The following is a 23,222-nucleotide window of genomic DNA, read 5'->3' as shown; positions in this document are numbered from 1 at the left end:
GACTGTCTTTTTTTTCTATTCCAATGGACAATTGCAATGAAATTTTCTTCAAATATTTCCTCACAAGAATTAAAAAGTGAAAACGAATTTAAATTTTCTACCATCACTTATTTGAAAATCCTATTTTTGAGAAAATATCCAAATTAGATTTTTATAGAATAAATTCGTAAATTGAAAAAATTTGGTGGTTGAATTTTTTTTCAGACGTTCTTCGAGAAATTTTTCCGTTGTTCAGAAATTTTTATTTTTTTTTTTAAACAATTTTTTTGAGGAGGGACGAAAAAAATAAAGCCAAAAGAGAGTAAAAATATTGACTAAGAAAAATAAGAAACAGAGGGAAAAATTGAAAAATCAATTAAGAAACGAGTTTAATAAAAAAAATATAGAAAATGTCATTAGGGGAATAAATATAATTCGCGGGAAAAATTAATTGCGCTAAAGTTGAGAATAATCGACATTAATATTATAGAAAATGAGATGACAATATGCAGAAATGGTTCTGCCTACACATTCACTTTTATAGAGACTGATCATGAGATGAAATGCATCTTTAAACGTGAAGGAAGAGAGCGAACTATCTATGAACCTTTAGAAGTCTCCTTAAGTTTCACCGGCTTACTTATCGCGGAGGCAAGAGAAAACCGCATCAGTTAGCAAGAGAGACCTAACACGAGAGGTTCGAGAATAAGCCTAAGCGATTACTTGCTCGATTCTATATCGTCAAGCCTCAACAAACTTTATTCTCGAAAAAAATAGTATTTTTTTCTCCGAAATAAATAAATAATTTCTACACTCAACGAAAAAAGCAAATTTACCAAAGAAGAGGATTTTTTCACACCGGAATATTAATAAAAAAATTAAATTTAATACTACGCGAAATAGTGTGTGTTACAGTGAAAAAAACGATCGAGAAAACTATTTTTGGAGGTATTCGAAAAAATATCAAAATATTGAAAAGAAAAAAAACCCACCGTTTTATAAAAAGTTGGAAAAATTTCGATTTTATTTGTTTTGAAAAAAAAAAAAGATTAATTGGAACTAGAAAGTAGTTCGTCGATTTTCTGGTAAAGAAAAACTGTGATGGTGTTTTATGGTTCATTGCTGTATGAATTTCAAAGAAATCTACCCCCTGTGCAATCGAAAAAACGTAATTTTTGTGATTTTGTGCCTGGCAGCTTTGTACGTTCATTTTTATCTGCAACCACCGAAACCGACAATTAGTAAACGATTATATTTTTGAAAATCGTTTTCTACAATTTTTAAAGATTTCCTCTACATGTTGTGAATCAAAGGAATATTTTTTTTTTATCAAGGCAATTAATTAATCGAGAGAAAGAAGCAATTGATTGGAGGAACTATGGTTCTCTGATCTTAGGCTCTCAGCAAGAATGAGGAAAGTGACTTGTGCTATCTTATTTCTAATTTTATTTGAAACATGTGCCATCGTCAATTTTTCCTGGGCTACAAAACCGGCGAAGAAACGAAATGTCGACGACAAAGATTATCAGGTAATTTTTTAATTAATTTTCATTTCAATAAAAATTAGCTTACAAAAAAATTGAAATACAAAAATGTAAATGCATTTTTTTTTACAATAATGAAAATCATTTCGAAAATCCTCATGAAAATGAAAAAAAACATGTCAATAGAAAAAATTTTTCCTTGAAACAAAAATCATTAATCTTTTCTCGAAAGTGAGCGTGAATCGAAAGTTCTTTTGCATAAATTTTCAATTAGCAAAATTCTTTAGATTTAATCTCCGCAAGAGTAGCAAGAAATGCAGGTCAATAAATTAGATAACGAGAATTATCTTCATCTTAGAAAAAGATTTTTTGTTAAATTTCCCTTATTGAGAATAGAAATATTAAAAATAGATAAATAGAAACGATGAATAGAAATGATAAAAAAAAAATTTGCAAAGAAAAACGAGGTAGTAAATAAATCAGTTACAAACTTTTTCAGCTTAGAAATAAAGTATTTTTCAATTTTGTTTAAAATAATTTTTTTTTAATAAAAGTGAAAGAAATAAATGTTTTGAAAATTGAAAGAAAGAAATTTTTTCAATAAAATTGAAAGAAATTGTACCTAATTTTTTTCGAAAATAATGTTTGGAGTCATTGATTTCGCATGAATGAAAATTAGTCAAAAGTATATCAAGTGTGAGCACACAGATCGTGAAAAAAAGAAGATCTCAAGGTGAATTCTCTGCGCAGTGTACAGCCAGAAAAGAAAGAGAAAGCTGGCACGTGCAATGACTGCGGAAATTTCAAGATATATATCATTTTGCCGCGTTACTAGTAGAGAAAAAAATTATATGTATATTATAAAAACGGGTAAATTATTCTAATTATGCGTTGGTCGAAAAGTTAAGACCCTCTTTAAGTGCAATCAAACAGTCTGCACAGGATGACAATTGAACTAAGAAATTAACCTCCGGAACTTGTAAATTAACCGCTTCCGAGGAAAGGATTTTGACATTTCTCTTATCTCCTGAAGCTGCAAAAAAATTAAGACATTTCATAATTCAAATTATTTTGAAATCTATTTTTATGTTTTTAACTAAAAATAAACAAATATTAAATTAAATAGTAAAATTTTTCTATGAGACTGTCGATAATAAATAAATAATATGTATAATAATAATTAATAATTAGAATAATAATAATATTGTCTCCTACTATTTTTGTTACTTCTTATTTTTGAATCTTTTGAACTTAAAAAGTAATTAAACAAAATTGTTTTTTGAATTCAAAGTCATAATTTAATTTTCGAGACGTTTTCTTAAAATTGTATTGAAAATAATTGAATTTCTGAAAAGAATTCTATTATTTATGAAAATAATTGAATTCCTAAATGAATTCTATTATTTATGAAAATAATTGAATTCCTAAATGAATTCTATTATTTGTTAGAAAAATTAAATTCTTGCGATGAATTTTATTATTTATGAAAATAATTGAATTCTACCAAACATTAATTTTTGTCAACATTTTTTTTCAATAATTGAATTATTTCTAGAAACGTTATTAAAATTTTTGAAAATAATAAAATTTTTTTTGTGGAACTTTTTTAAAAATTTTGAAAATAATTCAATTCTACAGAATAATTTTATCAAAATTTTTGAAAATAATTAATTTTTTTCGTGGGATTTTACTAAATTTGAAAATAACTAAATTAATACGAAAAATTTTATTATAATTATTGTAAATAATGGAATTGTGTCTAGGGATTTAATTAAAATTCTATATTGAAAATAATTCAATTACACTTTTATCTAAATTTTTGTTAAAACAATTAAATTGTTTCTATAAAAATTTTACTAAAATTATATTGAAAATAACCGAACAATTTTATTAAAATTTTTGATAATAATTTAATTGTTTCCAGAAAATTAATTAAAATTATATTGAAAATAATTGAATACAATTATATCAAATTTATTGAAAATAGTTTAACTGTTTCTAGAAAATAAATTAAAATTAATTGGATTGAAAAAAATTGAATTCTGATAAACGAATTTTATTTAAATTGTTAAAAATAATTGATTTTTTCGTAGAATTTTATTAAAATTTTTGTAAATAATTGAATTCTTGCGAAGAAGTTAATTAAAATTTTCAAAAATAGATAAATTGTTTCCCGGAATTTATTTAAAATTGCTTTGAAGTAATTAAATTTTTATAAATAAATGTTATCAAAATTTTTAAAAGTAATTCATTTTTTTGACGAATTTAATTAAAGTTGTTGAAAGAAATTGAATTTTTGTGAAGAATTTCAATTATCTTTGAAAATAATTGAATTCACTCTATAAATTTTATTAAAGTTGTATTGAAAGTAATTGAATTCCTTTGAAGAATTATATTATTTATGAAAATAATTAAATTCTTGCGTAGAATTTTTGTAAATTTAAAGAAAACTAATAATTTATGTAGTTAATTTGTTAAATTAATTTCTTAAAATTTTGAATCTGGAATATTCACAATTTGAAGTTGATATATAAAAATACAAAAATTTGAAATTTGTTTTGTAATAAAAATTGAATTAATAATACCTAAAAATAATAATAATTAAATAAGTAAAATTTTTTTAAATATTTTATTATTCTATATTTTTAATTATTATTATTTTATTATTAGCATTTAATATTATTGTTTAAATATTATTATAAATGCTAAATAAATAAATATTGAATTGAAAATTAAAATAAATGATTTAGCATTAAAATATAAATTTCTCAATTTTCACTGAAAGGCAAAAGCAATTTGTTAGAGAAATTCCCTCTTCTTCTCAACATTAATTCAGAATAATATAATTCTTCGTGATTTTTTTTTGCAAAACTTTTTTTTCAATATAGTCTCCAACTGATGATAAAATAAAAAGAAAACATTTATAATTTTATCCGACGACGTAAAATGAAAAAGATAAGAATATCAAAAAATACGTGCCTCAAATGTAAAATGAGAAATTATAACGACTTCGCTGATGATAAATTTTTAGGACTAATTTAAAATTTGCGTAGGTAGTCTCGCATGTAATAATACGCCGTATTTGAACAAAAAAAACCGTCAATTTATTGACTCGACAAAGTCATAAAGATAGTAATATTCATTTCTAATGGAGAATGAAATTTTTCGTACATAGATAGAAAATGGAATAATAGGTGTCACAATGCTTTTTTTTCTAAACGGTTTACATTACTTTCCGTGTACTATTGTGTAATTGTAAATTATGTTAATTGCATTTGAAACTTTCTTTTTTTTTTTTTTAATGGTCATTGAACTTTGCACATTATTTACCTTTGCATGGCTCGTTTAACGCTAAATGCCATGATTCGTGACAAATTGTATTTTTACTTCTCTAAGCAGAATTCTATAATGTTATTTCGTTTATTGTCTCTTCCTGTGTGGACTTTGCACCTCTCTCTGCAAATATTGTTCACTTTTTTTTTTTTAAAGAAGACAATGTATGTGGTCAGACAATTGCAATTTATTCTTACGTTAATGAAAATAAAGAGAGCATGAAAGACATTAATTGCAATTCAGGAGAATCTGCTTTTAAAACCATTTTGCAATAATTTCCTAATAAAGTTGCGACATTTAAGTACAATTACCTCTCTTTAGTTTCCGGATGAGTTTGTTTTTTTGTTTCTCTTTAAATTTTCCCTCTCATTAAACATCTTCTGCTCTGGATAATAATTTAATGAACTTTAATAATTAGCTCATCAATTTCGAGTCGAAAGAAATATTCTCTCAGTGAGAATATTATTCGAAACAGTATCAAAATTGGATCAATTAGAAAGAAGAAAAATAGTTTTCATTTAATTGAAAAAAATTATTTAATTTTACGATTCGAGATTTTGCGAATTGAGATTTGTGATATAATTTTAACGAAGAAGTTATATCACTTTGAAGAAAAATGTCATCCCTAATGAAGATTATGAAGATATTATCTTGTATGAAGATTTTTCTTATTGTCGTGCACGTTCAGTAAATTGGGAATTGTACAAAATATGTACAAAAATAATAAGGAAAAATTAGATAATCTCCAAATGAGCACGCAACAAAAATAATGCTGAGACGCGTAAATTCTCGAATCAAAATGAATTTTATAAAATCCCACGGAATATAAGAGATTCATTAGACTTTCTATGCAACTTTCAACGTATACACATCGTATTTACAATTGGTTCTTCGTTCTCACGCCCTTTCGTCATCCACAATGCAATTCAATCGTGGACTTTTAAGTCACAGACAAACCGCACTGGCAACAACACATTGAAAATAATATCCACTTTTTTCTTTTCTTTCCTCTTTTTTTTTTTTTTTTTTGAAACCGGCTCCCATCCCAATGCGCAACACTGCTCGAGAAGAATCATGGAATGTCTCTGCAAAAGGAAGTCATAGAAATAACATAATAGACTAACAAACTTTCACTGAAAAAAACGACATTAAAATGTATTCCCTAATTTTTGTCTAGAAAAAAAGTTGCAAAAAACATGACCAACACTTTCACCTTCTCAACGCATGATCAAAATTTCCTAGCCTTTTGCTTTTATTCTCAAAACCACAAAGATAAAAAATATCAATTAATAATTTATTCAATTTCAATTTTCAAATTTAGCTCGTCTATTTCAATATAAAAAAAAATACTACACAGATAATATTTCGATCGATAAAAATTCGAAAACCAAAGAAAAAAAAAGAACAAAATCGACGTCTTAGGAATATTAATTCTATTAACAACATGAGGAATAAAATTAAATAAATAAAATAGTAGACACAGATAATAAAATTTTCGATCGATAAAAATTCGAATTCCAAAGAAAAAAGAGAACAAAATTTACTTCTCTCTGAAATACTAATTTTATTAACACGAGAAATTAAATATATTTAGTTCCAATTCAATATTTACTTTATCATTCTAAATTTCTAAATTAATTGGTTAATTAACTCAAATAGAAAGTAAAAGCACGTAAAATCTATATTATAAATTTCCAAATATGAAAAAAAGTGAAAGGATATACATTTCACACTGGAAAAAAGGAATAGAAATAATATAATAAAGAAAAAATTAAAATTTTTATATATTCTCCAAGTTTACCACATTTCTTTGTGTAATTTGCATATAATACGAAAAGAGACTCGTGTGTGTAAATTAAATATACTGGAAAAATACTTTTTGTATCTCTCTAATTAAGTAATTAAAATTAAGAAAAAAGAAATGACACGAGATATATAATTAAAAAAAGAAAGTAGATTATAGATGCTCTTGATTTTTACATACATATAGAAGAACTTGAAATTGAAAGTGTTTCTTGTAGAGAATTTTTCAACTATATTGAAATCCTTTAAACTATTTATGAAGGTAATTAAAATTTTACAAGAGTTTAAAGAAAAAGAAAAAAAACAGATTCTAATTGGAAATAGTTTCTATCAATAATTTTTTTTGCTTACGTCATTTGAAAAATCATCAATTTAATTTCTTCTCAAGAGTCACTGTTCGTTTATGACCAATTAAACTTAAGGTGTTATTTATTGACATTTAATATTCATAATTATCTAATTTATTGAAATTTATTTTTTTTTTTGAAAAATTATATATTGGATGAAATAATGTATAAAAAATAGTGTAAAAAAAATAACAAAAATAATGAAAAGAAATTACATAAATATTATTCAATGGAATTGAATCAATTGATCAATTTTATATTATGTGAGTAATAATTATTCATTTAAAAATTAGAATTCCAGCTATTTCAAATTCATAATTTTTTATTTATTTCTAATTTCAAATTCGAAATTTTCTATTTATTTCAAATTTTTATTTCATTATTTTCTACTTCTTTCAAATTTATAAATAATTTTAATTTTCTTAAAGTTTTTAACGATCAAATGAAAGAAATTTTTTTCCTTTGTGAATATTTTCAGAAATTATCAGAATAAAATTAAAAATAAAATAAATTCAACATTTATAGAAAGAAATTAATTTTCTGAATGAACAGAAAAACTTTTTGATAACAAAATTCGAATTCCAATGAAATAAAAAAAATCGTCATTCACTTCGACATTCGAATCTTCATTGATATAAATTTTCTGTTTATTTTGATATTCTTATCTTTTTCATTTTACGTCGTCGGATAAAATTATAAATGTTTTCTTTTTATTTTATCATCAATTGGAGACTATATTGAAAAAGAAGATGCAAAAAAATCACGAAGAATTATTATTCTGAATTAATGTACAGAAGAAAAGGAAATTTCTCTAACAAATTGCTTTTGCCTTTCAGTGAAAATTGAGAAATTTATATTTTTATGCTAAATCATTTATATTAATTTTTCATTTAATATTTAGGGATTTAACATTTATAATAATATTTAAAGAATAATATTAAATAATACATAATAAATAATAATAATGAATAAAAAAATATTTACAATAAATTTTACTCATTTTATTATTATTTTATATATTATTATTATCATTAATTATTATTTTTTTTATTTTATTAAAATTCGTCGCAAAACTTCAATTATTTTCCTAAATAATAATACAATTCTTCAAAGAAATTAATTAATCTTAATACAGTTGTAATAAAATTTGTTAATAAGAATTTAATTCTGTTAGAACAATTTTAAGTAAATTTCTTGAAACAATTTATCAGTTTTCAAAAAATTTTAGTTAAATTCTTCCCACGAATTCAATTTTTTTCAAAAATTTGAATAAAATTCCACAAAAAAATCAATTCTTTTTAAAAAATTCAATTATTTTCTTTACAATTTTAATTAATTTTCTAGAAACAGTTAAATTATTTTCAAAAATTTTAATAAAGTGATTCGGTAGAATTCAATTGTTTTAAAAAATTTTAATAAAGTCCAACAAAAAATCAATTATTTTCAATATTTTCAAAAAATTTGATTGAATGAAATTGAATTATTTTCAATTATTTTGATAAAATTAAATTTAATTATTTTCAATAATTTTGATAAAATAGTATTGAATTATTTTCAATAGAATTGTGATTAAATTCCTCGAAATAATTCCATTATTCTCAAAAATTTTAATTACATTCTTCACAAGAATTCATTTATTTTTATAAGTTTTAATAATAATAAATGGGTATATAAAAATACAAAAATAATAAATAAATGTAAAACTAATTGCAAACGTGATAATTTTATACACTATTTAAGATAGACGATTTTAAATTTACAACTAAAATTAATAAAATAATTTTCGAAATAACAAATTACTTGTAAAATTAAAGTTTTTGAAATGCGCATTGCGAATTATTTTCGAGATACATAATTGATTATAAGTTCAATTTGCAAGTATATATCTTAAATGAAATAATTTACTTTAGTGTAGGCAATTTCTCTATTTGACAAGTGAAAGCAAAATAATCGATTCCTATAAATTATTGATATATAGTATATATGTGGAAGAAATCAATTTGATATTTTCGAGATAATTTTTATGGCAATTTTGTATCTATTTTTTTTCCCTTCTATATAAAGTAAAATATTTTTTGCAACAAAAATCGAATATTTTTTTTCTCCTTTTTTATTGGAATTAATTCACGATTGATCAATAAATAAGTGCTATTAACCATAATCAACCATAATAGTTTTCTCCAAACAGAGAAAGAGCGAGAGCGTGAAACTTTAATTTACAAAAGTGATTGAATCAATTTTATGTAATTTCACAACTTTATTTTATTTCCCTGAGGATCTTTCGAAGCGTGAATTTAATTATATTGTAGGAAAAAAAGAAGAAATGTTAATATTTAGAATCTTAAGTGAATCTTTGATTTATATAATTTTTATTATTTTATCACCAGTGAATATTGTTTGTTGATTTTACCAGTTGGGATTTTATTTTCGTTGCATAAAAAAACTTAAGAAGTAGATGAGTGAAAAATTTCTTTTTTTACGTTTGATAGTAAATAATACGTTTCGTAATAAATTAAAACTAATTACTTTTGTTTTTCAATTTACAGAATCAACAACCAATGGTAGTTGAATTGCTCGAGGAAGAATATGCGGATGAGTACACAAACAAGGAATCAGACATTTCCGGTCAACCAATCGGCAGATGGAGAAGTACCGGAAAAGCCCTGGAACCAAAATGGCGAGACGGCGATTCAATTCCCCTTGTACCATTTCGTTCGGTCACTATATCGAGTAAACCGACAATAAAAAAGAAACAAAATTCCCACGACATTGATAATACGAATAAATACACGTCTGGTCAACATTGGCAATCGCAGAGACAAGAAAAGGGTGCAATTATAACCAACGAATATAATTACAATACAAGCGAAAAGCCCAACAGTGAAAATAATTATCCAAATTTCCGTAGTCGAGAAACTCGACTTTCACGAAGAAGAAAACCGCCACAATTCGAGGACGTGGAAAATCATCAAACAACGATAAGAATTTTTAACGAAACAAAAGATTTACACGAGAGTAATAAGGAGAAAAAGGAAAATAAACCAATTACAAGAACACCAAAACTTCCCCACAATACAAACGATTATCTTGAAGGTGTTGCATTACGCTATCGAGAAACATTTCAAAATTATCCAAGCGAATATGAATTAAATGACGAATATCAGAGACCCCGATCTCGAAAGAGGAGACCACCGCAAAATGATGATTTTATCGAATACAAATCCTCGCCGTTATCAACGTCCACTGAAAAAAGTACAACCTACTCGACCACGCGATCACAGAGAAAACAAGAAAATACCCGACGTAATAATCTCATTAGAACAAATCACAATAGGACTATTAAAGCATCATCACATGACAAGTCATCCGAGAATTCCGAATTGAAATCACTGTTAAAAATGCAACAAGTCGAGGGTTTGAGTCTCTCGGAAATTCTTCAGAGGAGAAATTTAACTTTATCTGATCTTTTGCAAGGCAGGGCAGACGTTATTAATTTACTAAAATCAAAGCATATCGAGGAGAATTCAGAGGAGGAATTAAATGCAAAAACAAATTCAGTTGAGATGATGAAAATATCAGCTTCCTCCACTATCACCAATTCCGCCACTAGCGAAAAAGCACCAACAATTTCTCATAAACCAATAATTCCGTTTAGAAATTTCGTCAAGAAAGAGCAATTTTCCTCGTTTCGTGCCCCCAGTACGCACGCATTTCGTAAAATTCTCCCCACTCAGGAAGTGAGACCAACAATTCGTCCAACCGAATCAATGAATGTGAAGATGAAAATTTCCACCGAAATCCCCTTGATTGACACTACAACAATAAAAATTCGTTTGAACGAGACCGAAAGGACGAAAATCATCTACGACGAGGATGAAATAATGGAATTTTCCGATTTCACAATAAAAGATACAAACTCAAAGCGGGAAAACATTTCCGAAACGAAAGAATTTGATAAAATTAATATCGATTCAGAAACAACTTTGAGTATCGAACATTTATTGAGTCCCACAATTCAGCCCGAAATGAACGAATTCGAAGAGGAGAGGGACAAATTTCTACAGCAGTCAAGAGAGAGAATACAATTAGAAAACAAAATTCCACACTCCGAGCAGGATGAGATCAGTGACAGCAAGGAGATCGAATCATTTGAAGTCGAGTATCAAAACGATGGAGGACACAATTCAGGGATTCGAAAAATGTTCACAAATAGCGACTCAAGTAATTCCTTCGAAGAAAGTGACTCATCTCTAGAGAAGAGTTCATCTCAAGAGAAGAATTCAACTCAGGAAAAGAATTCACCCCAGAAGGAGAATTCGTCACAGAAGGAGACTTTCGATCAAGCGGAAAAAAATATCGACGATTCGTTAAAGAATCACAGGAGCGAGGAAATCTATTTCGAAATGGAACCAGACGCGAGGGCAGAGATTCTCGAATTATTCAATTCAGGCAACTCGGCATCAAAATTAGAGAGTCTTCTAAAAGCCAGAAACATGAGTCTAGACGATTTGATCGCGCTCAGACAAAGAGGATCGAGCCATCTTCATCTCGCCCAAGCTTCGTTAAATCGGGAAAATCCCAAAGTACTGAGAGACGATCGAGAGATTATGGACATTCCGATGGAAATAAAAATTCTCAAACCCGACTGTCCGCCGAAGGTGAAAGAATTCATCGAGTGGATGAAGGAGAAGGAAATGAAGAAAGAACCGCAGAGAGAAATTCTCCACATTAAGGAATTCGAAACCCTACCACCGGTTTGGTCCGGTTTTGGAAATTTTAATCAACCGGAAAAAGAAATTTCGGAAAATACAGAAACCGACAAAGAAAACACCGAAATTGGTGTCAATTTAGAAGCAAACGATTTTATGAATATTCTATCGCACTTCAAATCATCGGAACCATACAATGACGATGAGAAATTGTCATCAACAAAAGAAGAAATACCATCGTCGAATTTTTCCGAGCGGAAGAATAATAACACAGTGATACCAATCGAAGATGGTCATGTTCGTGAAATTGTGAGTGATATTTCAAATACATTTAATAACATCTTTAAATTGAATACTGAAGAAGGAGGGAGTAGCGAGGAGAGACATTCGATATCGCGTGTAAGGACCAGTATTATCGTCAGTGGCGCAATACTTGGAGTGACAATTATTGTTTTTCTTGGCATTTTCATTGTTTGCCGTGTGAGGCAAAAGAAAAAGTATACGTACAACAATACATTTTCAAGAGCCGTCTTTCAAAGTCCAGTATTGGCGGGGAGAAAATTATCCAATACCAGTAGTTTAAATACAATTATGGTAAATGTTGTTGCCACATCGACAACAAAAAGGCCGGAAAAAGGAGGTTATCCTGAAACTGATGATGATTTTGATATTAAAAGTGAAATAGAACACGATTCACTTGACGCGAATGACAGCTGGGAAACGATACCTGATTTTATGAAATAGATTTCTAAAAGAAAGAAGAAAATTATCAGACGTTATGTATAAAAAAAAACCATAATTAAATGAATTTAAAAGAGAGTTTCAAAAACATGACATATAATTTAAAAAAATGTTAATTAATCTTGAGAGTTAAGTAAAACGTTTACTTTTACTTAAATTTCTTCTAGTAAATTAATATTCATTTTTGCGACAGTAATACATTTTTTTCAAGTGGATTTTTGAATTGTTTTTTTATGTCTTAATTTAAAAAAAATTCCCTCAGGAAATATATTAATCCCCAGTCGATTTTCTTAAAAGTTTCCGAAAAAGAAAAGAAAATCTAATGGGACCCAAAACTGTATTTCCTGCGGAGTCCTTTTTGTCTTATAATTTTTAATTAAGTCTGATATTTATAATTATAGGACTATTCTAACATTGACAATCAGATGTCTTATAATTATAATTATGAGATAATAATTTCAATTTTAATGTTAATTTTGGGGTGAAAAAAAAATTAATCACTTTTGTATCCAAAGAGAATTATTTGTTGTTTTTAGCAACACGGTGAAATTGAATGAAAATGAATAATTTCTTTCCTGTTGTATTATTTATGAAGAGGTGTTCATTTTCTGTTAATTGTATCAATTGATATTTGAAAGATAAAAGAGGAAAACAAAAGTTGTGCATGCATTTATTTGGAATTCGAAACATTGTGTATGATTAGAATTTATGTATAGAAAATAATGTTTCTGACTTTGGTGGAAAAAAAAATTTGAAAAGAAAATTACTTTTCAATTCAGAAAAATTTCTTTTGGTTGAAGGAAGAATATTTACTGTAAGGAAAAATACTATTTTCGAAACATTCACAATTGGGAAAAGAAAAGAATATTTACGATTGTGAAGAAAATAATAATTATGCTTAGGGATCTTATGTTTTAGACTTAAGAAGTCCATTTTCTAAGAGACTGTATTTATTTTAATGTAATGGAATATTTTTTTTGTATAAAAGATACTATTAAAGTCTTAAAAGCATTGATTTTGTCAACCCTGAATTATTTCTCATTTTTTTTTATATTTTGAAAACCATTTTGTTTCCTTCGTGGATATATTAGAAGGGAAAATTTTTCCTAATTTGCCTTCATTATTATTTTTATTAAATTTTCATTAACTTAAAAATTAATACAATTCAAAATTGTATTGCATAAATTAATTTAATTCAGTCATAAAATAACTCACCAGTATTCTTCGTAAGTAAATACATCCCTCAAGATATCAGACACTGGATTTTGGGTATTTTGAAAAAGCTTATTGAAATATGAATACTGTCTTGCTATATTTCTACACTGTTTTAGAGCCGCTTCTATAATAGTGGAAGATAAAAATAGAAATATTATTTTCATATTCGAGTAGTCAAAAAAAAAAAAAGAATAAGTCCTTAAAATAACACACAAGACACAAAAGAAACTTTAGATCTGTAAACAATAATCATTCAAAAATTAGTACGAAGAGAAAACTAAAAATTTCCTAAAATATTCTAAAATTTACAGAAATTTTTGTTAATAAATTTAAATTAAAATTTTTTTTTCCAAAAAAATTCAATTATTTTTATAAATAGTAAAATTCTTCGCAAGAATTCAATTAATTTTATAAATAGTAAAATTCTTTGCAGGAATTGAATTATTTTCAAAATCATTTTAATTAAATTCCTCGGATGAATTCAACTATTTTTTTATAATAAATTATTTTTAATCAAATTTAAATAAAATTACACGAAAGAATTTAATTACTTTCCAAAATTTCCATAAAATTCAATTTCAACAAGAATTTAAAATTTTCTAAAAATAATTCAATAATTCTGAAAATATTTTTAAAAAATTTATAAAAATTAAATTACTTTCAATGCAATTTTGAAATATATTCGTCAAAAAAATTGAAAGAATTCAATTATTTTCAAAAAATAATAAAATTCTTGTGATGAATTCAATTATTTTGAATATACTTAATTTTAATAAAATTCTTTAAAGAAATTCCATTATTTTCGAAACAGCTTTAATTGAATTTCTCAAAAAAATGTCATTATTTTCAAATATTTGTATAAAATTCTTCATAACTATTTAATTATTTCTTAAAATTTTAATAAATTCTTTGAAACATTTTAATTATTTTTATAAATAGTCAAATTCTTCGCAATAATTCAATTGTTTTTATAAATAGTAAAATCCTTTGCAGGAATTCAATTATTTTCAAAACAATTTAAATTGAATTCCTCGGATGAATTCAAATATTTTTAAATATTTCCATAAATTTCAAATACATATGTCCTAAAATTTTAAAAAAATCCTTCGAAACAATAATTCAATTATTTTTATAAATAGTAAAATTCTTCGAAACAATTCAATTATTTCTATAAATTGTAAAATTCTTCGCAAGAATTAAATTATTTTCAATTCACTTTTAATAAAATTCTTCTTTATAAAATTCAATTGCTTTTAAAATTTTCAATTAAAATTATTAAAAAAACTCCATTAGTTTAAAAAAAAATTCAAATAAATTCTTCAAAAGAATTTAATTAGGATTTTTAAAAATTTTGATAAAATTCTTTGCGAGAATTCAGTTATTTTTCTTGTTCTTTACTTCTAAACAAAATTAGAAAATTGTTAAACAATTATGATTAGGAAATAGAAAATTTATTTATTTTGCATTATTTTTATTTATGAATCACAATTTTTTTAACAAAATTATTATTTTGTTTTAGAAAAAGAAGGAAAATATTTGTACAATTTTTATTTTTAATCTTATTTTTGAAACAAGATTTTCCACAGGAATTAAGATATTCAAAAATTTCAAATTCAAACCTTTTTTAAATTAAACAATTTATAAAAGTATTGTTATAAAACATGAAGATATCGATTGCTCCAAGTCGAAGACTCGGAGTGATCGATTTCTTCATGTTTTCCAATAATTAAAGATGACCGAGTAATAAAAACATTATTTTATATTATAAGAATTACTGTAACTTCTTCAAAATTATTTTTATCATTTCAATTCAATCATTATTTTCTAGAATTTAAAATTATTTTTTATGAAAATAATAATTGAATTCCTGAAAAAAAATGTTATTATTTATGAAAATAATTGAATTCCTGTGAAATTTTTATTATTTATGAAAATAATAAAATTCTTTTTGGAAAGTTTTATTAAAATAGTAGATATTGAAAATTATTAAAATTTAATTAGAAAATTTTTTGAAAATAATTGAAATTAGGACAAGATTTTTTTTTGACATTTATGAAAATAATTGAACTTTCGAGAAGAATTTTGTTATTTATAAAGATAATTGGGATTTTTACGAGAATTTTTTTCAAATTTTAAACATAGTTGAATTTTATAAGGAGGATTTAATTTTTTTTTTTTTTTTTTGAAAATAATTGAATTTCTGCAATTATTTGTAATTTTTCCAAAATTGAATTTTTTTAGTGTTTTCAAACAAAAATTTAAATTAAGTAGAAAATTTTCAAATTCTATTATTTTTAAAATTGCTAATTTTATATTAAAAAAGGTAGTAAGAAGTTAGTTTGTTGCTAGTATAATATTTAATTCAATTTAATAATATTTGTAAAATGTAATTGTAGTTATAATATTATAAAATAAGTAAATTATTTAATCAATTGATTTAAATCAATTTAAATTTGTATTAAAAGATTATTATACCTAAAAGCAATAAAAAGTAAAAAAAATTGTTCTCATACCCAAAGTAGGACTTCCTTTGAGTTCGGTCATGTCGTTCGTGTTCATGTAGAGAACTGTACAATAACTTGTAGGAAGAGCATCGATATATGGTTTCCATTTGGAATTTCCTTTATGTTTTTCTATAAGTAAAGCGATTGCTAATGCAACTTGTGGCATATGTTGAACCATGGGATCATTTTGCAGGGCTTGAAGTTCCGGAGCCGCTTCCTGTGTACTGAATATTAATTTCCTCGGTATCTCCAAAATTAATTGATTCTCTAGATATTCCTTCTCAGCCTTTAGTCCTAAATCATAACCAGGGAATTCAGATATACATATTCCATTCATATTAACGTCATTCTCCTTGAGCCATTTGACAAATTTCTCAATTGCTACTGATCTCTTGGTCGACTCTGTCTTCATCTCCTCCAGACGCTTAACCTTTTCCAAGACTGCCGATATCTCCAGATAGTTGTCCCATAGTCGCACCAAAAACGCAGAATTACTGCAAACTAGGTAAACAAATTTAAATAAATAAATCAACTTTTTTCTTAAATTTTTTCTCTTTTAATATTGTGAATAAATTATTTAATATTTATACTATAATTTATCTTTAAAAATTCGTTTAAAAATCGAATAAGCTGGAAATTGAAATTCTTTTTAAGTTCGGGTTAGGATATAATTAATAATTAAATACTTCTCTATAGGCTCTGGGTAATAAACCGAATTAAAAAATATTTAAGTAAAATTAGGTAATTCGAATTCATTGTTTTGTTTGTAAAAAACATTTTGTTTATAGTCAAGAATACTTGTTCTATTAAAAAGTGTTTACATGTTTCTAAATATGATTCGGAGAATTTGTAACCTATTTACTGTAAACAATACAAATTGCCTACTTTTTCTATATTATTTAATTATTTACTTTCATATTTCTATACTTACGATGAAATAATTTCTCGCACTGAATATTAATTTCGTTTCTTTTCACTGAGGATATTTTCTTTTGTGAAGTACTGTGTTTACTTTTAGCAACAGTGTGAACTTTCTTCCTACCCATTTTTGCACTAACTCTCAATAATATCTGGAACACTATCAATGTACAGATGCATTATAATACGTAATAGCATCGACATATAAGTTCTACTAAACGAAATCCACGATTATTGCTACTAAAAATAGAATAAATGCGGCCGTGGGGGTGTTGGAATTTTATAAACATAACCTTAAAAAAAATTCACAGCTGTTTGATGCTTGTAGATCGTTACTACTACGCTAATCATTAGAACGATTAATTGCATTTTTAGTTTTTTGTTAATTATTTTTATATTGAGGATAATTAGTAAGAAAGGATTTCTTTATATTTCGAATTCAAATTGTTATTTTAAAATTTAATTATTCTATTTTTTTAAATAATTCGTATTTTTGAAATTTGGTTGTGAACTTGACAACTTTTGCGCATCCGGTCTGGAGAAGAGCGCGAAATTTAAAGCGATTTTTAATTAACTCTCGAAATATTCTGGAGTCTCTCAGAACCCGTATTTTTTACAAAAAGGATTTTATCTGTATTTTAATATTCTTAATAATAAATTTAAAGGATAGATTTATTTTATTAAAAAATTTATTTTATTTTATTAATAATTATTAATATTAATTTATATTTATATTAATTATTAATTTATTTTATTAAAAAATTAATTACTATGTTCATTATAATTGTAATTAATTTTTATATTTACCTGTTGAAATTTACTGTTAATTATTATTAATTTTTTCTAAATGAGGGAAAAAATACAATGGAAAAAATTCATTTTCGATGATTCTCAATTTATTCGACAAGTAAATCTTTTGAGTTTTTTGTACAATTTTTAAGGGAAAAATTTGCATTACAAAACGGTGGAATTAAATGACATTTCGTTAATATTTTTTACAATTGTTTGCAACGTCATTGGATGAGAAAGACAAATTAAAATGTATTAAAAAAATTTTTATCATAGTGTTGTGAGAAGTGTGAGTTTTTCGTTAAGTTGAAGTTGTGTTTTGATCAATTGAGACAATGCAACGACCATCAACAGATCCTTTACATTGCTGTTGAACATTTCATCAAATTGATCGCTCGACATTTTTGGAACTGAATTCACCATGTCGAGAAGTGCTCGTCCCACCTAGAATAAAAATAAATAAATAAATTAATGAAAAGAAAATTATATAAATACAAGTAAATAGCAAAATTTTCTATTTTAAAATATCAACTTTAATCTTCGAATAATTTCAGATTTAAAAAAAATAATTAACTACATAATTAATATCATTATTTATTATTTTCTAAAATTTTAATAAAATTCTTCGAAGCAATTCAATTATTCTCAAAATTTTGAATAATATTTATCGAAAGAATTTAATTATTTTTATAAATAATAAAATTCTCCACAGAAATTCAATTATTTTCAATAGAATTTTAATAAAATATCATAAATCAATTCAAGTATTTTAGAAAATGTTAATAAAATTTTTCGAAAGAATTCAATTATTTTTATAAATAATAAATTTCTTCGCATTAATTCAATTATCTTAAGTGCAAAACTTAATATTCAAATTTACAATTACAATTATTAACAAATAGGATTATTTTAATTACTTAAAAGAAATTATTCGTAAAATTCAATTACTTTTAAAATTATCCATTTAAAATTATTAAAAAAAACATTTTCAAAAAGCTTAAAGAATTGTATCAAAATAAATGAATTATTTACGCAAAATCTAATAATATTTTTGAAAAGAATTGAATTTAAAAAAAAATTAATAACATTAATAATTACAATTATTAACAAAATTACTTATATTTTTAAAAAATTAAAGAAATGCTTCAAAAGAATTCAATTATTTTCAATATTTTAATAAAATTTGATTGAATGAATTCAATTATTTTGAAAATTTAGAAGAAGTTTTTCAAAACAATTCAATTATTTTTACAAATTGTAATAAAATTCTTGGTGAGAATTCAATTATTTTCATAAATATTAATTCTTCACAGAAATTCAATTATTTTTAAAATAATTTTAATAAAATGCCTTAAAAGATGTAAAATATTTTCAATATTTTAATAAAATTTTATTTAATGAATTAAATTATTTTGAAAACTTGAAAGAAATTCTTTATAAAATTTTATTACTTACAAGATTTTCAATTAAAATTATGAAAAAACTCCTGTATTTTCAAATAATTCCAAGAAATTCTTCACGGAAATTCAATACAATTTTAATAAAATGTCTTGAAAGAATTCAATTATTTTCAAAAATTTTGATAAAATTCTTTAGAAAAATTCAATTATTTTTAAAAATTATAATAAAAATCTTCGCAAGAATGCAATTCTTTTCAAAGATAATTGAAATTCTTCACAAAAATTCAATTTCATTCATAACAATTTTAATTAAATTCGTCAAAAAAATTAATTACTTTTAGAAATTTTGATAACATTTATTTATAAAAAATTTAATTACTTCAAAGCAATTTTAAATAAACTCCGGGAAACAATTTATCTATATTTAAAAATTTTAACTAACTTCTTCGCAATAATTCAATTATTTGCCAAATTTTAATAAAATTCCACAAAAAAATCAATTATTTTAAACAATTTAAATAAAATTCGTTTATTAGAATTCAATTTTTTTCACACTAATTTTAATCTATTTTCTAGAAACAGTTAAACTATTTTCAATAATTTTAATAAAATTATTCATGAGAATAATGAATGTAATTCAATGATTTTCAGTAATTTCGATAAAATTGAACTTCAATTATTTTCAGTGGAATTTTAATTAAATTCCTCGAAACTATTCCTTTATTTACAAAAATTATAATAACAACAAATAATAGAATTAATTCAGGAATTCAATTATTTTCATAAATAATAGAATTTTTTTCAGAAATTTAATTATTTTCAATACAATTTTAAGAAAACTTTTATCTCGATTTCAAAACAATTTGAATTATGAAATGTCTTAATTTTTTTGCAGCTTCAGGAGATAAGAGAAATGTCAAAATCCTTTCCTCGGAAGCGGTTAATTTACTAGTTCCGGAGGTTAATTTCTTAGTTCAATTGTCATCATGTGCAGACTGTTTGATTGTACTTAAAGAGTGCAAAACTTTTGATAAAATTCTTCGCAAAAATTCAATGATTTTTAATACGTCAATTTTAAAATCACTAGATTTGAAAATTTATGAATTGGTCCAATAATAATGATTTTTAAAATTCTTTAAAAATTAAAAACTAGAAATTTATACCTGATTATCAGGAGGTTGTTTCCCTGCGAGAACATCATCAACATATTGAAGTACTTGATCCAACATTGTCGAAAGTTTATTACTTGCGTCAGAAATTTTGCCCAAATCCATCATTGGCTCAACATTGCTACCGGGTTTCATTCCGGAAACAAGAACTTGTGAATTCAGTTGAGTTTTTGCGCAAAGTTGAAGACCTACAACTTCCGGTTCATATGCCGTCATCTATAAAAATAGGAATAAATTTAATATAGCTAATTTTCTCGATTCGAATAATTTGGATAAAATTTAAATATTAATTTTTGCAAATTTTGACAATTATGTTTGATTTTTCTTCGGTTATTATTTTTCTAATTATTTGACAAAATTTAGTTTACCTGGACTTTGGCAGGTGTGAACATGCAACCTTGTTTGCCATTTGGAACTCCTAATTGCACACAAACATAAGCCCTTATTCCCATTCTGGTTATATTCTCCAAAGTCGTGTCGACAGTCAAATGAACTGGATTTTTACATTCTAGAGCATAATACTCGTGAATAACTGACGAGTGATTAGTTACCTATAATTCAGAGAGAATTTCATATTATTAGCTTCATAATTTACAAGAGATAAAAGAATAATAGACAAGTCAACAATAAAAAATATAAAAAGAAGAAAAAGAAAGAAAAAAATAGTATAAAAAATATATAAATTAATAAAAAGTATTTTAAAATTTATAATTTAGTTTAAATTATACATAAATGTTAATCAAGTAAATAATTTAATTTACTTCATTTCCTGTAGCCCACCAGCCGACAATATTTTCTTGTGCATTGACTTTGTGATTTAAATCATACAAGTCGATTGCATATTTCAATTCGGCTTCGACTTCTTCTTCATATTCTTTGTGAGGTACGCAAAAACAGTTGGTAACTTCAACAATTCCTTTTTCGCAAGTACCTGAAAGAAAATATTCAATTCTATTGTATGGAATAATCAATATTATAGACAATAATTATACAAAAATGATTTTGAGGTTAGGTTGCTACATGTGTGTTTTTAATGATCAAATCACACTTCTAAGTGAAAAAGTTAATTAATTAGATCACTGAATAATGATCTAGAGTCAAAATAAGTTAAATAATTGTTATAAAACATTATAATGAAGAGTAAATACGTGACATGTGGTTCCACTTTCAGGTCATGATTACCACCTTAAAAAAAGGTTTTTATCGATGAATATTTATTACGTACCTAACAGTGTCCCAATAACTCTGTGGGATTCGGCACTTCGACGTTCGTAGGCATCTACTATTTGAAATAAAACAACTGGATGCACTTTTACAATCAGGTCGAGCGCCATTTTTGCGGTATGACAGGAGACAGGAAGTGCTTTGCGTGAGGAAAGAGACACACCGGAAGTATTACATTTTCAGCGGTAGTTTCAAACCTTTCAAACAAACTGGTAAATGTTAACAATAAATTATTTCACAAATACAAACGGAAATATTAACCAATTTATAAAATTAGTAATATTTCCTTTTGTTTTTAGTCAATTTTTGTCTTAAATTAGTAAATTCTAATTCATTCTAATGAACGTTTGAGTCCCTGTTTGTTATCTTTTTTCATACATCACTGCCTGTCTGGTCATCCGAGTCTTAGTCTGATTAATATTTTATTTTATCTATTTTGTCTAATTAAAAATAGCTTAATTGTTTAATTCTAATTTATAAACACAGGGAAAATTATCATCAGTACCCATAGACAGTAACTTTATTTCTAATAAATGTAGTTAACTTTTTACGAACTTGATTTGATGAATGTGGTTTCCTCAGTTGGCAACAGTGGCAACAGTTGACAACGTGTTTGCCGCCGTGCCGGTCGCTCTCGTGTTTTTTGACGATTTTAACCATTTTAATCAGATATTAAGTTTAATTTTTCAATTCTAATCGTATTAAATTATTGATCGGGAGTTACAAAGTGTTTTTACAAAGTCTAGTTAGTGAAAGCGAGTGTTTTAATAGCGTTCGAAAAGATTCTAAATTCAGTGTCGGAGAACGTAACCTCAAAATTTTTGTCAGCAAAAAGGTATTTTTAATAAGTAAAAAAGTTAAAAGTTTATTACACATTGTAATTGCAATTAGTGTAATTGGAACAATGGAAAAATAACGTTTTGCCAAACAAATGCCAGATAAATCGTTATGTGTGGATTTACATGAGAAAAAAGCATTTTTCGACGCGAATTCAATCACGTTTCCCTTGAGCAATTTTCAAATCGGAAAACAGTTCGTTTCTTTGCTTGACAGGTAAATAATTCCGAATTTTCGCATTTAATTTTTAAGTAGGAAACGAATTTTTCATCGATATTTATTATTAAAGGAGCAAAATTTATTATTGATGAATGGGGCAAAGTGTTTTTTTTTGCAGTAGAAAAATTTGCATTGACATTGTTAAATGACAGACAATTTGTAATTGCTTTTTTTCTTACTGTTTTTTTTCTGTCAGTATTCATATTGCAGAACAAAAAATTACTTTAATTAGATGTTAGAACTTTTGAAGAAATTTTTTCTTTGTACTATATATGCGTGTAATTTATTATTGTTTCTCCTCCCCACCCCTGCCATTGAAATTTACTTATTATTGAAGATAATTTTATGGAAAACACTTGACATGACCCTAATTATGTGAAGTTTATATATATTTGTCTGACAGTATCGTCAGACATCGCGACACTTCTCATGTTGCAGTATCATAGCAGCAATTAAGGAACGATATAGGTATACAGAATATATTATGTACCTTATGTGATATATACATATGTCGACCTTAGAAATTCTATATCTTCTATAGTGTTGCTCAT

At 25.1% G+C, this 23,222-nt stretch overlaps 3 protein-coding genes across 3 annotated transcripts in view; 1 reads left to right on the top strand and 2 right to left on the bottom strand.

Annotated features, from left to right (window-relative positions):
• LOC122507730 (actin-histidine N-methyltransferase) overlaps window positions 1-17,349 on the bottom strand; it is a 28,926-nt gene extending 11,577 nt beyond the window's left edge. Inside the window, exons 1-3 of the mRNA XM_043620594.1 lie at window positions 17,047-17,349; window positions 16,125-16,616; window positions 13,612-13,735 (exon numbers count right to left, since the gene is read on the bottom strand). Of these exons, the coding sequence (XP_043476529.1) occupies window positions 13,612-13,735; window positions 16,125-16,616; window positions 17,047-17,161 (731 nt within the window). The 5' untranslated portion in view covers window positions 17,162-17,349. The remainder of the gene's footprint in view (window positions 1-13,611; window positions 13,736-16,124; window positions 16,617-17,046) is intronic.
• LOC122507729 lies at window positions 527-13,407 on the top strand. Its single transcript, XM_043620592.1, has 2 exons — window positions 527-1,508; window positions 9,493-13,407. Exons 1-2 carry the CDS (start codon window positions 1,389-1,391, stop codon window positions 12,397-12,399), a joined length of 3,027 nt encoding a protein of 1,008 aa, XP_043476527.1. The 5' UTR covers window positions 527-1,388; the 3' UTR covers window positions 12,400-13,407.
• A 558-nt stretch (window positions 17,350-17,907) lies between the features above and the next one.
• LOC122507727 (eukaryotic translation initiation factor 3 subunit F-1) lies at window positions 17,908-21,775 on the bottom strand. Its single transcript, XM_043620590.1, has 5 exons — window positions 21,617-21,775; window positions 21,153-21,322; window positions 20,760-20,942; window positions 20,386-20,607; window positions 17,908-18,266 (listed from the first exon to the last, which is right to left on the bottom strand). Exons 1-5 carry the CDS (start codon window positions 21,723-21,725, stop codon window positions 18,093-18,095), a joined length of 858 nt encoding a protein of 285 aa, XP_043476525.1. The 5' UTR covers window positions 21,726-21,775; the 3' UTR covers window positions 17,908-18,092.
• Window positions 21,776-23,222: the final 1,447 nt, after the last annotated feature.

Source organism: Leptopilina heterotoma, unplaced genomic scaffold (genome assembly GCF_015476425.1).
Source record: "Leptopilina heterotoma isolate Lh14 unplaced genomic scaffold, ASM1547642v1 Lhet_51, whole genome shotgun sequence".
Taxonomy (NCBI): Eukaryota; Metazoa; Arthropoda; class Insecta; order Hymenoptera; family Figitidae; genus Leptopilina; species Leptopilina heterotoma.
This window is presented reverse-complemented; position numbering and strand designations above follow the sequence as displayed.

Bases quoted from the DNA above. Each gene is read 5' to 3' on its own strand.
- LOC122507729 (XM_043620592.1), top strand. From the start codon at position 1,389: ATGAGGAAAGTGACTTGTGCTATCTTATTTCTAATTTTATTTGAAACA. The intron at 1,509-9,492 runs GTAATTTTTTAA...TTCAATTTACAG, and splicing joins TCGACGACAAAGATTATCAG to AATCAACAACCAATGGTAGT.
- LOC122507727 (XM_043620590.1), bottom strand. From the start codon at position 21,725: ATGGCGCTCGACCTGATTGTAAAAGTGCATCCAGTTGTTTTATTTCAA. The intron at 21,323-21,616 runs GTACGTAATAAA...ATTTTCTTTCAG, and splicing joins AGTTATTGGGACACTGTTAG to GTACTTGCGAAAAAGGAATT. The intron at 18,267-20,385 runs GTATAAATTTCT...TTTTTATTCTAG, and splicing joins AACAACCTCCTGATAATCAG to GTGGGACGAGCACTTCTCGA.